We start from the raw sequence: 16,315 nt of genomic DNA, 5'->3' as shown, positions 1-16,315 counted from the left end.
AGCATCATGAAATCCCAGTGCTCACTATTCCGAATGGTTAGCCATGTTGCTGGTACCTCAGACTGTAAGCCATCTCTTCCTTCCTTGGACTCCAAATAGGAGCAGTTTCAGAAATGTTGTAACTCCTTGAATGCTTGGTGCTATTCCACCTGCTGTCCCTTTGAGCTTGCTACTTCTCTGAAGAGATGCCCTGGCTGTCCTCATTATAACTACAGTTCCTACTTTGCTTCCCAACTCTACAAATCTACTCTGTGGAGACATCCTTCTCCCTCTGACCACATCCATCTGAAGCACTCATTCCTCCTTTTCTGCTGCTAAGTAAAGTTGGCAGAGACTTTACTGCTGTTAGCACTAGACTACATCAATGTCTCTCCTACCTTAAGGTGATCTCACTGTGAAACTATCTTTATTGTAACCTGAGCACTTGGCATGAGAGTTGTGTTCAAAAGTATTTGATCAAATGAACACTAAGAGAATGAATGAGTGAATGGATGGATGGATGGACAGATGACTGGATGGATGGATGGATGGATGGATGGATGGATGGATGGATGGATGGATGGACAAATGCTGCAAAGGCCTCAGTGTTCCCACTAGCCTGTGCTTTGAAAACTGAAAATTCAGACCTGAAAAATCTTGCCTTCTCTTCTTGTCATTAGCAGAGTACACAGTGATGAGTAAGAAAACATTAGAAAGTGAAAACTTTTCATTTCATACTCTTTCCCTTATTTGTCCCATTCAGTTCCTCACTTAGTGCAGACACCTGACTGTCATAACCCAGTGGCCTTGAACCTGTGGATTCAAGGGATCTTTCTGCCACTGTCTCCCAAGTGGTTGAGACTGTATACACACTACCATGCACAGCTTTGATATAAAATGTAAAACTAATGCAATTTTTGAGCCACAATCAACTATGTACAACTGAAACTATAGAAAGTGGAATGGTGAGGAGGGGGAATGCTGCCAAGTTCAAGTGCACAGATGGTACGTGCTTCGAAGTGTCAGTCTGGTGAGGCTGATGGGGAGTCTTCAGACTAGAGCAAGAGAACATTATTTATGAACATTTGGGTCCTGAAGAGTCATTAATTGTCTTTACATAAGAAAAAAGTTTAAAAGAAAACTTGGAATAATTGAATAAATACAGGAGTAAATCTTCTCAACTCCACACCAAATGATTACAAACTACCCTCAATTTTAAACACATTTTTAAAAAAATCTGGCATTTTTAACAATCCTCTCAGCTAACAACTCTCCCTGAAATAGGCTCAGCTGTATTAAACATTTTTTTTTTACATCCAGACATTTAAGTTTTGGACTCTGTGGGATGTGAGTTACTTGCCTGTCCTCACAGAGGACCGCCTTTAAGTCCCAAGGGAGCTGAACCCCTGAGTGCTTAGTATCCTGAGCTTCTACAGAGGTCACTATGCCATCTCCCCTCTCCTCAGATCGCCCTCTCTGACAATGGGTAATGTGAGGTTACAGCTTCACTTTGAACCGATGCAGCAAAACACGATAACCAGCAGAAACCTTGCTTCTCTGATATGCTCAAAGCACCAGGCTCTCTCACGGTCCTCTGTATAAAGTGCCTGTGGGCATAACAGAAAAACCCAGTTTAGCTGTGGTCTTCCTGTCTATGTTGCCTTAGACAGGACAGAAGGCTACTTTTTTGTTTGTTTAACCCACTGTAGACTTAGATGAATTAACAAATTATTATATATTAGACCTTTACAAAAGCTACAGAGCCCTCAATGTACAGTAACACCTACCATCTGTCCCGAGTCACAGAACAAACTAGTGACAAGAGAGGGCTGGCTGCAAGGCCTGCCAGCCAGCCAGCTTCACAGCTGCCTTCCCTCTACACTAGGATTTACAACCTGTATCCCTTCCCCTCAGAAACCTGGTACTCTGTGCCTTTTTGAAACACTGTTCCTTCCAAGCAGGACTTGCACAAACAACACTAGAATAAATACAGGCTTGCCTCACTTTTTCCATTTAGTAGCCTAATAACAGGACCTAAAACTTTCCAAAAGTAACATCCAACCATGAATAGAGATGAATGGTACATAGGCGTTCAGAGAAACAACTTGAAAATGTGATACATGCAAATAATTGTATCATTAACACCTCAAAGTATTAAATTTCTCAGAGTTTATATTAATGTATTTACTTACTTTACATTCCAGTCACAGTTTCCCTCCATCCCCTCCTACCAGTTCCTCCCATCTACCTCCCATGCCCCCTCCACTCCTCCATTTCTTTTCAAAAGGAGGGGAACCCTCCTATGAATATCAGCCAGGCCTGGCATAGCAAGTCTCAGTAAGACAAATTTCTCAGTTTTAATGGTAGCAAATGACCTCAAATAACTAATCTTTCACCTTACAATTTATGTGGCATATTTGAAGCCATTGCTTTTGTGCTGGTTTCTACAGATTTACCACATAGACCATGGGTTTTTAAAACATCATTAAGATATAATAAGACTAGAAGGCTGTGTTGCCTAGTATTCTATAAAGAGAAAGGGAGAAAGAAAAAGAGAATAGAGAGAAAGATGAGAGACTAACAGAGAGACAGAGAATCAGAGAGAGACAGAGACAGAGAGACAGAGAATCAGAGAGACAGAGACAAAGACAGAAAGAGTGTCTGATAGTTCGTATATGCTTGGTCCTGGAGAGGCACTATTTGGAGGTGTGGCCTTGTTGGAGTAGGAATGACCTTGTTGGAGTATCACTGGCTGCATGGGCTTTAAGACCCTACTTCTAGCTGCCTGGAAGAGAGTATTCTGCTAACAGCCTTCAGGTGAAGATATAGAATTCTCAGCCCCTTCTGTACCAGGCCAGGCCAGATGCTGCCATGTTCCTGCCTTGATGATAATAGACTGACTGAATGTCTGAACCTGTAAGCCAGCCTCAATTAAATGTTGTTCTTTATAGGACTTGCCTTGGTCATGGTGTCTGTCCACAGCAGTAAAACCCTAAGCAAGACAGAGAGAGGAGAAGCCCACTAAGAAAAAGTGCTGTCTAGAAAAGGCTAAGAATGGTTATTTAACTCTATTGTTATCTCCTATCCCGCTGAGACTCTCATGCGATATTTTTGCAAAGCAATAATGAGTGATAGTTTTTTTTTTCAAAAAAATCTTCTCTAAGCTGTGTTAAAGTTATCTGTGCTGCGATACAATGGCAATCCTCATAATACACCTGTGTTTAATTCTCCATATTACAGTAGCATTATGTCCTGCATTATCTTCCTTCTAGCACAGAATAGAAAAAAAATCTAATTTAACACATGTCTTCCAGAATAGTGTTATTCACTGAATGATGTAGCACCTATGTTCTCATTGAAAGAGAGTACTGGGAAACAGATAGCAATGAATTATTTTCCAGAGCAATTTAGGAGGAAGTAGGTTAAAAGGATCCTAGTTCTTGGAGCTTTGGATGGTGCGATAGCACTATTTTATTAAAAGAAACAAAAATTTTGCATTCACTCAGCTGCTTATACATTTAGACAGTGAATGGAAGTGTGGCTTAATCCTGGGTCTATAGCTCAAGAAAAGGACAAGAAGTCCTTTCCACACTTAAAAATTGTTTTTAGCAAGTGGGAAACAAAGCTGATGACTTGACTCTTCGAGTTTGTCTGAAATCATTCTAATCTGCCCTCATTCTTCCTGAGAAGTGCATTCTAACTTAAGTTTCAAAAGTAGACAAGTATTTATTTCATCGCTAGAACAGGAGATCAGGATAGCATTAGAGAAAGCAGCATAGCCATACCTAAGGGTATTGAATGATATAAATCTCTAGAGCATCTGCCACCATATCTTTCCTACACTCACTACTACACCCTTCCCTACCTCACATCAATGCTGGATATGGCAACAGAAGAGGAGGGAAAGTGTCCCAAGGCAGGCAAAGAAGTCAAAGACATCTCCACTCCCAGTTAGGAATTCCATAAGCACACCAAGGTAACAGCCGTAACATTTGGCTACAGATGCCCTAGTGCAGACCCGTGGAGGCTTGCCACTTGAATCTCAGTGAGCCCATATTCACCCTACTCGGTTGATTCAGTAGGCTATGTTCTCCTGGTGTCCTATATCTCCTCTGACTCCTGTAATCTTCCTACCCCCTCTTTCATGGGATTCCCCACGCTCCAAGAGGAGGGACCAGATGGAGACCTGCAATTTAGACTCTCTTTCTGCATAATGTCTGGCTGTGGGTCTCTGGATCTGCTTCCACATGCTGCCAGAGGAAGCCTCTCTGATGATAATGGAACAAGGCAGCAATCCATGAGAACAACCAAATGTCATTAGGAATCTTTTCTCTCTTTTTTATTTTATCTATTTTTATCTTATTTTATTTTTGCCAGTCATGTTTGGTTCTACCCTAGGTATCTGTTTCCTGGCTATCTCTCCCATGGGGTGGGTCTCTCAATATAAACCAAACATTGGTTGGCCACCCTCACACATCCTGAACCACCAATGCCACAGTACATCTTGCGGACAGGACAGACTGTAAGTGGAGAGTTTTATGACTGGGTTGGTGTCCATGTTTGTCTTGCTAGAACCTGCACAGTACTTCTTATGCCAAAGAGAGTAGAACATAGAGGGGAAGGCTCTACTCAGGCGCTAACTCAGCTTTTCCACAGTCAATGAAGTGTGTGCATGTTGTCCTTGGCAATGGGGCCCTGCTGCAAGTTCTCAGATAGCAACCCTCTGTCCTAGCATCAACCTGGGTTATTTAGGGATCTCCACAGGGGGACCCCTTTGCACTAGAAGCCTTGCCTGATTACCAGCTATGACCAATAGAAAATCCATCTCCACCGCTGCAAGGAGTTGACACTAGGATAACCCTCATAGATTACAGGAAGTTTCTACTGCTCTTGGTTTCTACACAGCCCCTAAAATGCTTCCCAGTTCCAGCCATCTCTCCCCACACTCTCTCCCTTCATCTCATCTCCTCCCTCATCAGCCCTGCCCCCACCATACACACACACACACGCACACACACACACACACACACACACACACACATATCATCTCTCAACTCCTGTCCTATCCACCCCAGTCTTCCAGCAAAAAATATTCTACAGAAGATTCATGAATCCCACTACAGCCCTCCTCTTTACCTAACCTCTCTGAGTATACAGACTGTAGGTTGGTTATCATTTACTTAATAGCTAATATACCATATTTGTCAAGTAATATCCATCTTTCTGAGGCTAGCTTAATTTTGCTTAACATGCAGATGTCTACTCTTGTTTGTTTTCTTGCAAATAATATAATTTTGCTCTTCATTACGGAATAAAGTTCCATGGTGTACAGATGCCATGTTTATTCTTCTGTTGATGGGAACCTGAGCTGATTCTCTGATTGGGCTATTGTGAACAGTGCTCCAATAAGCATGAATATGAAAGAATCCCCATGGTGCAATAACTGAGACTTCAAGTATATAACTACAAGCACTGTGGCTATATCATACGGTAGCTCATTTTAGTTTGCTTGTTAATTTGTTTGTTTTTACTGATTTCCATAGGGACTGAATTTACTTTCTTACCAGCACTGAATAGAGGTTCCTTTTCCTATCTCTCTCATTTAGCATTTGTCATTTGCTCTCTTAATGATAATCATTCTGATTATAGTGAGGTAAAACCTCCTTGTAATTTTGATTTGCCTTTTTCTGATAACTAAAAATGCTCAACATTTTTCCATACATTTACTGGGTATTTGACTGTTCTGTAATGCTGAAGTTTCGAGACTTCAGAGATAGATCTATAGGAAAAGGAAAGCTTCCAAAGAGCTTATTGTCCATTCAAAATCTTTTTTTCTTTGGGTTAAAATATCAATTCCTGTGAATGAGAAATGGAGTATTTTTCAAATGTCTTTGGTTTCTCTGGATCATTTTTTTTTTGTTTGATTTTAGCATTAAGTCTTTGTGGCTTTACTACCTATCTATTAACTAGCCTCTTTCGAGAACAGGACTATGTTCTAAAACTTAAATATGAAATAGGTCTGAATCCTCTGTTTAAGGACATCTGGGTTCTTTCCAACTCCTGGCTATTATAAATGAGGCTGCTATGAATATAGTAGAATATGTGTCCTTGTTATATGTTGGAGCATCTTCTAGGTATATGCCCAGGAGTGGTATAGCTGGGTCCTCAGGAAATACCTCAGAAATATCCAATTTTCTGAGGAACTGCCAAACTGATTTCCAGAGGGGTTATACTAGCTTGCATTCCCACCAGCAGTGGAGGAGTGTTCCTCTTTCTCCACATCCTCACCAGCATCTGCTGTCTCCTGAGTTTTTGATTTTATCTGTTCTGACTGGTGTGAGGTAGAATCTCAGAATTGTTTTGATTTGCATATCCTGATGACTAAAACTGTTGAACATTTCTCTAGGTGCTTCTTGGCCACTTGATATTCGTCAGTTAAAAATTCTTTGTTTAGCTCTGTACCCCATTTTTTTTGAAAAGCTCCACAAGTTTTTTTTTTTAGATATTTTCTTTATTTACATGTAAATTTCTCCATTCCCCATTTCCCCTCCAAAAAACAAAGAAACAAACAAAAACAAACCCCTGTTGCCTCCCACTTCCCCATGCCTGCCACCCCGCCCTCTCACACTTTCTGGCCCTGGCATTCCCCTACACTGGGGCACAGAACCTTCACAGGGCCGAGGTCCTCTCCTCCTATTGATGATTGAATTTGCAATCCTCTACTATACACATGCTGCCTGAACAATCAGACCCCTCCATGTGCAGTCTTTGGTTGGTGGTTGAGACCCTGGGAGCTCTGAGGGTACTACTTAGTTCATATTGTTGTTCGTCCTAAGGGGCTGCAAACCCCTCAGCTCCATTGGTCCTTTCTCTAACTCCTTCACTGGGGACCCTGTACTCAGTTCGATGGATGGCTGTGAGCCTCTACATCTGTGTTAGTCAGGTACTGTCAGAGCCTCTCAGGAGAAAGCCAGCCTAAATATAGCTATCTTCTGTACCCCATTTTTAATAGGGTTATTTGGTTCTCTGGAGTCTAACTCCTTGAGTTCTTTGTATATATTGGATATTAGCCCTCTATCAGATGTAGAACTGGTAAAGATCATTTCCCAATCTGTTGGTTGCCTTTTTGTCTTATTGACAATGTCCTTTGCTTTACAGAAGCTTTGCAATTTTATAAGGTCTCATTTGTCAATTTTTGATCTCAGAGCACAAGCCATTAGTGTTCTGTTCAGGAATTTTTTCCCCTGTGCCCATATGTTCGAGGCTCTTCCCCACTTTCTCCTCTATAAGTTTCAATGTATCTGGTTTTGATCCACTTGGACTTGAGTTTTGTACAAGGAAATAAGAATTGATTGATTTGCATTTTTCTACATGCTGACCACCAGTTGAACCAGCACCATTTGTTAAAAATGCTGTGGATACAGAAAATGTAATACATTTACACAATGGAGTACAACTCAACTATTAAAAATGATGAATTCATAAAATTCTTAGGCAAATGAATAGAACTAGAAAATATCATTCTGAGTGAGTTAACCCAATTGCCAAAGAAAACACATGGTATGCACTCACTGATAAGTGGATACTAGCCCAAAAGATCCAAATAACCAGGATACAATTCACAGACCACATGAAGCTCTAAAAGAAGGAAAAACCAAAGTGTCAGTGCTTCAGTCCTTCTTGGAAGGAGAACAAAATAGTCTCAGGAGCAAATGTGGAGATAAAGTACAGAGCAGAAACTAAAGGAAAGGCCACCCAGAGACTGTCCCACCTGGGGATTCATCCCATATACAGTTACTAAACCCAGACACTATTATAGATGCCAAGAAGTGCATGCTGACAGGAGCCTCATATGGCTGTCTCCTGAGAGGCCCTGCCAGAGCCTTACAAATACAGAGGTAGATGTTCGGAGCCCGCCATTGGACTGAGCGCAGGGTCCCTAATAGAGGAGTTAGAGAAGGAACTAAAGGAGTTGAAGGGGTTTGCAACCCCATAAGAAGAACAACAACATCATTAACCAGCCAGACCCCCCAGAACTCCCAGGGAGTAAACCATCAACAAAGGAGTACACGTGGCTCTAGATGCATATGTAACAGAGGATGGCCTTGTCATGTACCAGTGGAAAGAGAGGTCCTTGGTCCTATGAAGGCTTGATAGATGCCCCAGTGTAGGGGAATAGAGAGCGGGAGGTGGGAGTTGGTGGGTAGGTAGAGGAACACCCTCATAGAAGCAGGGGAAAGGAGGATGTGAGAGTATTTCTGAGAAGGAGGAAAACTGGGAAAGAGGATAACATTTGAAATGTAAATAAAGGAAATATCCAATAGAAAATTAAAAAAAAAAAACCTGCAAAAAAAAAAAAAAGAAAAAGAAATCAATATGAAAAAAAAAAGAAAGAGATCTGAATACAGCTGCATTGTGGGGTGCTGGGCATGCACAGATATACACATGTGCAGAGCTCCTCATTCAGTTAGCAACACTTTTACATCCACAGCCCGCTACCCACATGGTGGGTAACAAGCTTTGAATATAATTTGGAAAAGGGGTTAAAATCTTCCCTAGGGATGGTTTCAGTACCCGCAATGTCTCTGAATCCCTGTCCCTTCTTTGTCCCTCAGTGATTAAGCTCGCTGTGTAAGAGAGGAATCAGTAACAAACACGCTCCTGAATCCCTTTGATTAGCAGCCTTTCTTCTCTGGCTCACTAACATATGGCGGAACAACGAGCCATGATTGTGGTTTCAAATCTAAAGAATTATACTATTTGTTCATTCCTGCAACCTGAAGCAAGCATCTGGTGGTTAGAGCTTCCTGAAATAACAGAAAGGAGCCATAGACAAAAAAGCACTTTAGTGCTCAGGGGTGAAAACACGTAGACAAGATTAAGCCACAGTGTAAGTTAGTCTATTTTATGAAGAGGATGGGAACCAGGGGGAAGGATAGCTCCACAGAACCCAGGGGACCTGAGTCTCAGTCCCCAGGATGCACATAAAGCTGTGTAAGGCAGTGCATATGTAATCCAAGCACACCTACAATGAGATGGGAGGTAGACAGGTGACTCCCCCAAGCGAAGCTTGGGAGCCAGGCACCTGACTTCAGCTGAACATCAAACAAGGACAGCCTGCCTTAAACAAAGTGGAAGGTGGGGGCTGATGACTGAGTTTGTTCTCCGACCTCCACATGGATGTTCCCCGCATGTGCTACCGCACATGGGCATCCTCACTCTCTCACACACGTACATGTATGTGAACACACATGCACGCTATATAAACACACTACACGTGCATACAAAAGATACTTCTACTTCTTTTAATGTAAGAATTAGAAACTGTGCCCAAGGCTTAAAGCTCCCTTCCCTTTTCCCTCACGTTACAACTAGAAATAAACTATATTTAGTATTCTTCATCAGAAAAAAAATATGCATTACACGCTCCCTTATCTCTGTCACATGTGAGCTCAGAAGCGTCCCAGTTTCTACCCACTATTAGATTTATGCATTTCGTTACTTAAAATTATGTTTTCCACATTAAACGTCTGTCCCATTTTTTCCCGTATTTTAAATAATCTTATTTTTAAGATTATTCTGGCTTACACTTTCCATTTCCAGACAACACTAAGCAAAGAATTTGAAATAAAGATGTACTGTTCATTTTTCAGTGGTGTTCATTTGAACAAGTATTGAACAAGATTCATTTTCTCTTAGGGTCATATAATAATTAGTCTGGTAGAGTTTTGATGAGAAAATACCACCAACTGGGTGTCCTAAACACCAGAAATGCATTCTGTGTAGTTCTGGAGTTCAAGACCAAGATGTCAGCAAGTGTGGCTCTTCTGGAAGCTTCTCCAGCTCACAGACAGCTGGCTCCTTCCTCAGGGTGTCCCCACATGGCCTTTTCTCTGTGCCTGCAGATTCTTTGCTGTATCTGCATGCCTCTATGACTTGATTTAACCTGAGTTACTCATTTAAGTCTCTTTTAATACAGTTGCCCAGTAAGTTAGGCCTTCAACATGTGAATTTAGAGTAAGTGCCATTCACAACAGGTAGCAATGCGGCTTTTCAAATGTTTTTAATATCTTCCCTTGAGGGAAAAGAGAAAAATCTAAAGAAGGAAAGCAATAAAATTCACCTTTACATGTGAAAGTTGTTTGATATACAACTTTATATGAATATGCAAATCACTTGGATAAGGATATCATTTATGAGTCAATAGGTAAATGAACATGAAGTCACTGTTAGCTACTACTTTGCAGCACTTCGTGGAATACACTGAGACTTAACTTGGGACAGGAGAGTAGGTGAGATCATACCAGCTTCCTTGGAACGTTCCCTGAATGTTCAGGGACAGCGTTTACAACATCTTATATTCAGTGTATTTGACTAGGGTTTCCTGCCAAATTTAACAAATCAAAATATAGGATGCATACTTCAACTACAGTAGCAAAAGAGATGGTTGATTTATTAATTTATGGCAAATGCCAGCCTCATATGATAATTGGGACACACCATTCCAAAAAACTCCATCATGGGGTATATTTACCCTTTATAAAAAAGAAGCAGTTATTTGTTATTTATGTAGAATTCACATTTAACTGTGGGTGCTGTGTGATGTGATTGTTGTCTGTTTTTCTCTGGCAATCTTACATAATGATGGGGTTGTAGAGAGATGGATCAGCCTCCACAGTCTCTTTCACTCGTGGCTCATGTGTGTGTGTGTGTGTGTGTGTGTGTGTGTGTGTGTGTGTGTGTGTGTGTGTGCGCGAGCACACACAGGCTTAAGGAGAAAATAAAAAGAATGACACTTTTCCCCTTTACTGCCCCCACTCACCCACCCAATTACATTGCTTTCACTAACTTCGTAAATGTAATTTTCTAGTCTTTATTCGAAGGCTTTTAAAAGACCTATGCCCTAAAGCACAGAAAACCTAGGTGTTGGGATTCTGTCCAAGCTGCTGCTGTGATATATGACTACAATATATCATGTTAAAATATTAAAATCAGTTAGGTATCCAACTCTTCAGCTGAAGTGTTTTTGTGTCTCTAGCAATGTCCCATCATCTCATTGTGTGGTTACACTAGTAGACTTCAGATACCAAGGAATAGCTAATTCTTCTCTGAACGCTGGGCTGCTCACTCGCCTGTAAAAGCAGAGGATTGGATTCAAGGTGTTTTTCCCAAGGGTCCCAACAATTCCTCTCTAGACGTCTCTAAAATGAGGGCTCCACTAATTCTCTCATTTGCCTTATGAAGCCTAAATTGTTCCAACTTCAGATTAATCATTTTTCTCTTGAAGTTCATAGTGTTTCAATTGTTAAATAATTAAGGATTATAATACTCGAGAATTTCACCTTCAAAAGATTTTTCTTTCCCAACTATAAATTCATCAATGGTGATAGAAAATACATAGGCTTTATTCTTTGCTCCTCCCCCACACTTCCCTTAACACAGATTTTGTGCACATTGCGAGCTCAGATACTATGCGCATGAAAATGCTGATGATGTTGAAACAATCCCACAGTGGCGGGTTCTGACTGATGAAAATAATTTTGCTAGAAACTGAAGCCATCTCCCGGGTTTGAGTTAGATGGAACCGCTTGTTGTTCTCTACCGCCATCTAGTGGCATAAAGGTCGCCACATCTATGCAACATGGCAATTCAGAGCTGAGATTTTTAAAGATTACTACAAATAGAATGGATGAATTGTTTTATTCTTGTCATCACAGTAAAATGGGATTTACAGAGTGTTTCAACAGATAAAATGTAATAAATGTTAATAAAAGTTAAGTATAACACAATGACAGACATTAGCTACTAAGCAGTATAAATTTGTACAATTTAATTTCTTTATGATGTTCAGACATAAACCTGAACTCTGAAGGAAAAATGCAATGTACCTTTACAGGTGAAAATAGAAGTTTTTCTACTCCTCTGATTTTGTATCATGGTAAAGATTTTTTTTTTAATGTAAATAATGGCTGAGGAAAAGCAAGAAAATACCATCCTCCTAAATGGAGTTGGTACAGGCTATTCAGCCTGTTTAACCATTTGTCTTCAACTAGAATATAGCTTTAGCCTCATTATTATTTATAAATGTAATACAGTGCTTAATGAGTGTTGAATAACATTTAGTTTTTAATGTCCCATAATCTGGAACTTTATCCAAATGGCATAATAGTGTGTTTAATTGTGTGAATCTAAAGTAAAAATAAATTTCTCTAATGAATGAAACAAAATCCTTCTAAAATGAGACTTTTTCCCCATGAAAGCTATTTTTTCCTGAATACCAATTATCAGGGGAAAATTTCTACCATTTTAACATTATCTAAGCTCTCTATTTTAATTTAAAGCATCAACAGTATTATCAAGCACTTAGGAAATGCAAATAAGAGATATCCGCATGGAATGCCTGTGTCTTAATATACTTGTGAACCATCTGAAAAATATCCTATTTATTTTTTCAGGGTGGGAAAATCCCTATACGGTGGACAGCCCCAGAAGCTATTGCCTATAGAAAATTCTCCTCAGCAAGTGATGCGTGGAGCTACGGGATTGTCATGTGGGAGGTGATGTCCTATGGAGAAAGACCATACTGGGAAATGTCCAACCAGGATGTGAGTACATGGATGCTTCTGTCATTTTGTGAACAGAAAGTCATTAGCTTGATAGGGAACATCCTCTTTTAATTCTCTCTCAGATTAACCCTTGTCTTGCTGACAGTTTCATAAGGGACTAGCGGGAGGAGGGGCCTGAGAATGTGCAGAATGCTCTACCCCTGGTTGACTAGGTAAGCTGGGCTTTGTTCCACGCTGGACACACCTCTTAACAGAGACACTCTCAGCACTGCTTACCCATAGTTAAACAGAAGAAAGAACAATGTTGACTTTTCATTTCATCCACGGAGCGATTCAGCACACTACTGCAGAGTCCAAGTCAGTCTAGGCTAGATAGTCCTTCAAGGGAGAGTGAATGCTTCCAGGCAGCGCACTATCAGTAAATGTCATCTCACAAGGTTCTTTTGAGATATGTAATCTTTCATGTCATCTTTTTCCCCTCTTTGGTTGTTTTATCTGTAGCAATTACATTTGTGGTTGATAACATTACAGAACAGAATAGTTCATACTCGTAGCCTCTATGATCGGCTGGAAGTCCTAGAGACAGTGATCAGAATAACAGACATGCAAGTGAGGGCAAGATCAGAGCAGACAAATGTGTTCTCTCACCACTGCCTCGTCTAAGAATCCAGATCTGCCTAATTGTCTTGCCTTCTCCAGTGTACATGATGGCGTCTAAAGCTATAGTGATAGGAAGTAAACACTGAAATAATTTTGAATGTCCATAGATGCAAAGGTAGCTACTTGACTGTAAGTCATCCCCAAACATACACAGAGCATAACTAGTGTTAGCATCATGTTCCTTTACTCCAACTAAAAACTAACAGCCTCCCTTACAAACCTCCACGCCTCACACTTTGCTACTACAGATTCCAGTTTCTACAGCTTTAGGAGTTGTACAATAGCTACAGATTGTTCCAGTTTCACAAGATTTGTTTTGCTTTGTTGGTTTTTTGAGACAGGGTCTCCCTATGTAACTCTGGCTGTCTTGGAACTCACTATGTAGACCAGGCAGGTCTCAATCTCCAAGAGATCCACCTGACTCTGCCTCCTGAGTGCTGGGATTCTAAAGCCTTAAGTGTGGTTATACTTTGACCACAGTTGATGCTTCCACTAACATAGAGTATTGCTTCATTGTCTAGGAATCTACTGACTGGTCATGGAGAATGCCAACACCAGATACATATAAAACAGCAGGGAAAAGATCACATGAGCGGACATTGCTCTCCAAAGCACAATGTCAAACACAAAGCTAGAAGAGCAGGGTCCCCCCGAACATCTGGAACATCTGGTCTTACACACAAGTGCGGATTACTAGCAAGCTCTGTGCCATACCCAGCACCGGGGCATTTTAGAGCCATGTCATATGACTAGAATTCTGTATTCTCTGGGAGAGATTTATCTAATGAACCTCTCACCTTGTGACTAAACCTTTTTATTATTGTTTGGGGATTTTGTTGTTGTTTTTTGTTTGTTTGTTTGTAGTGGGTATCAATTCATAAAAGCCTCCAACTGAGAGTTTAACTTGTCCCTTTACTACCAGAACCTCTACTTTGGATTATGTTTTGTTTTACTTTTGTTGCTTATTTGTACTTCTTAAAAACCCGGTAGCTAAGTCTTGTAAGCCCCAAATTCCATCACTATAACACATACTTTAACCCTGAGACATTGCTCTCATATGTATTATGTTTAGGGTAAACTAAGCCATCCAAGCACTCCCAGAATCAATTTCTCTTTAGTGCTGCTTCTTGTCTAGAGTCACATGGTAATGAGTTCTTCACACTTTTAGATTGCAGCCATAGTAAACTTTTATAACAAGCCATGGCCATTGCCAAGGAAAGCCGGAAATAACTGTGACTTGTATGGTGGTTTGAGTTCATGCAGCTTCTTGCTTGGGACCGGTGATCTCCTGTCCTTATAGAGTTCATGTCTTAACAGTTAGGAGAAAGACTAAAAATGGAATAAATAAGCAAGGTTATAATATGTGAACTGACACTAATGGGAGTAAGACAAATGAGGAAGACAAGAAACTCCAAGCTTGGATTTGATTTATTTTATGAAACACTCTCATGAAAATCATTCACTTAAGGCAATAAGAGTCATAATTAGTCCTTCTTATTAGATACCCAGAGGGAGCCATTTTAATAAAAGGCTGACCAAGAGGAAGAGCCATTTCTTGAGTTTCCTGATCCCTAGATTTTCTTTCCTCCTGGGACACATTGTAGTCACAGAAATGGCAAGTATGGCCATGATGATGTGGACTCTGATTCATTCATGTAAGCCGCTTAGACTTTGAAAGTGCCTCAGTCTCAGGACTACATGAAATGATAAATGACTTAGGTTCTTCCTAATGTGCCTTCTCATCATAAGATGCTGTAATTTTATAATCTGTGAGGCGACACTGATAGCAAAGAAAAGACTCATGGTCTTCCTTCTCGAGTATAGCATTCTCCTGAGCTCTGCTGAGCTGCCAAAAAGTAGACAGGGTGTTTATAGAGCAGAGCAGGTACAAGTGAGGGTGCCAGACCACAAGACAGATTGCTTAGGGAGGCTGCTTCTAAGGGCAATGGCCCAATTGTGCCATTTCAACTCAGACTGCCATGCAAATGGTTCTTAATTGTTGCCTAGAGTGGTCCAGAGCCTGTTTTCAGCCTCTTCCTGTCTGGATTATGCCCAACAATTCATCCAGCAGTTCTGGCCATAGATCTTGATGATCAGCATACAAGATGACCATTTAGAGAGTGATTTTGTCTATTAAGCCTCATTTGGCCACATGGGCTCCATCTGGAACAGGAGAGGATGCTACAGCCAGGAATCACCTGACACTGAGCCCGTTCTCATTTGTTCTCAGCACCAGGCTGAACTTTTCTCCAGGCAGAGCCAAAGGAGGGTCACAGTCACTGTGGTTTCCCTCTCTTCTGTGGATGCCCAAGGAATTTTCAAGGAAGAATCTGAGCAGGGAGGGAGGTGTGGGGGCTGAATTCAGGGAGTCCAATCATGAGGCCTGTGGATCCACATATTACTAGATGAATTCAGAATGAGCTAAAATCTTTTTTATGTTTCCCATGAATACCTTCCTGTGCTACTGGAAAGGGAGATGGAATTCTGTCTAGCTAAACATATTGGAAGTCGGCATATCTGCGATGGATCTAGTAACCCAGATTTATGTTTAGAAGCAGTAATAGCATAACAAAAATTTCCTGAGTGCTTTGTCCAAATACTGGGTATTCCCTGTTTGTCCTTGATTCCTTATTCATGCAATCAAGGTGTGGCTTTACACTTGACCATTTTCAACCAAGATGCTTTCTAAGAAAAGTAATGAGGGAAGGGGGAGGGAATAGGGGGGTTTTCTGGAGGGGAAATCAGGAAAGGGGATATCATTTGAAATGTAAATAAAGAAAATATCTAATAAAAAGAAAGAAAAAAAGAAAAGTAATGATACAGAGAGTAAAAAGTCTAACCATGTTTTGTTTCATTGTCTTATATACTTTTATCGCACTTTGGTGAGTTAACAAAGCCGTGGGCACAGATCAAATGGAACATTACAATGTTCTATGATTTTTAATGAGTTTAGAAAATTTCAGACAGTTTTTAAGAAATGGTTTTTCTCTTCTGCCGACTATGGTGTATTTTATTACAATGAACAATTCTGAGTCCACAGAATCTGTGTTAGTGAATATAATGAGTTTCCCAAAGGTCAGTGGAATTGTACATTAGGGAATGGAAATGAG

The 16,315-nt window shown here is 40.6% G+C and overlaps 1 protein-coding gene across 5 annotated transcripts in view; it reads left to right on the top strand.

Annotated features, from left to right (window-relative positions):
* The window catches only part of Epha6 (EPH receptor A6), a 922,972-nt gene that overhangs the window by 877,625 nt on the left and 29,032 nt on the right, over positions 1 to 16,315 (top strand). For all 5 annotated transcript variants that reach the window (XM_031364192.1, XM_031364193.1, XM_031364195.1 and 2 more), the window contains one exon: positions 12,435 to 12,584. In XM_031364192.1, coding sequence (XP_031220052.1) covers positions 12,435 to 12,584 — 150 coding nt within the window. The remainder of the gene's footprint in view (positions 1 to 12,434; positions 12,585 to 16,315) is intronic.

The sequence above is a fragment of the Mastomys coucha genome, unplaced genomic scaffold (assembly GCF_008632895.1).
Source record: "Mastomys coucha isolate ucsf_1 unplaced genomic scaffold, UCSF_Mcou_1 pScaffold12, whole genome shotgun sequence".
Lineage (NCBI taxonomy): Eukaryota > Metazoa > Chordata > Mammalia > Rodentia > Muridae > Mastomys > Mastomys coucha.
Note: the sequence above shows the minus strand (reverse complement) of the source record. Positions and strands in the feature narration are given on the sequence as shown.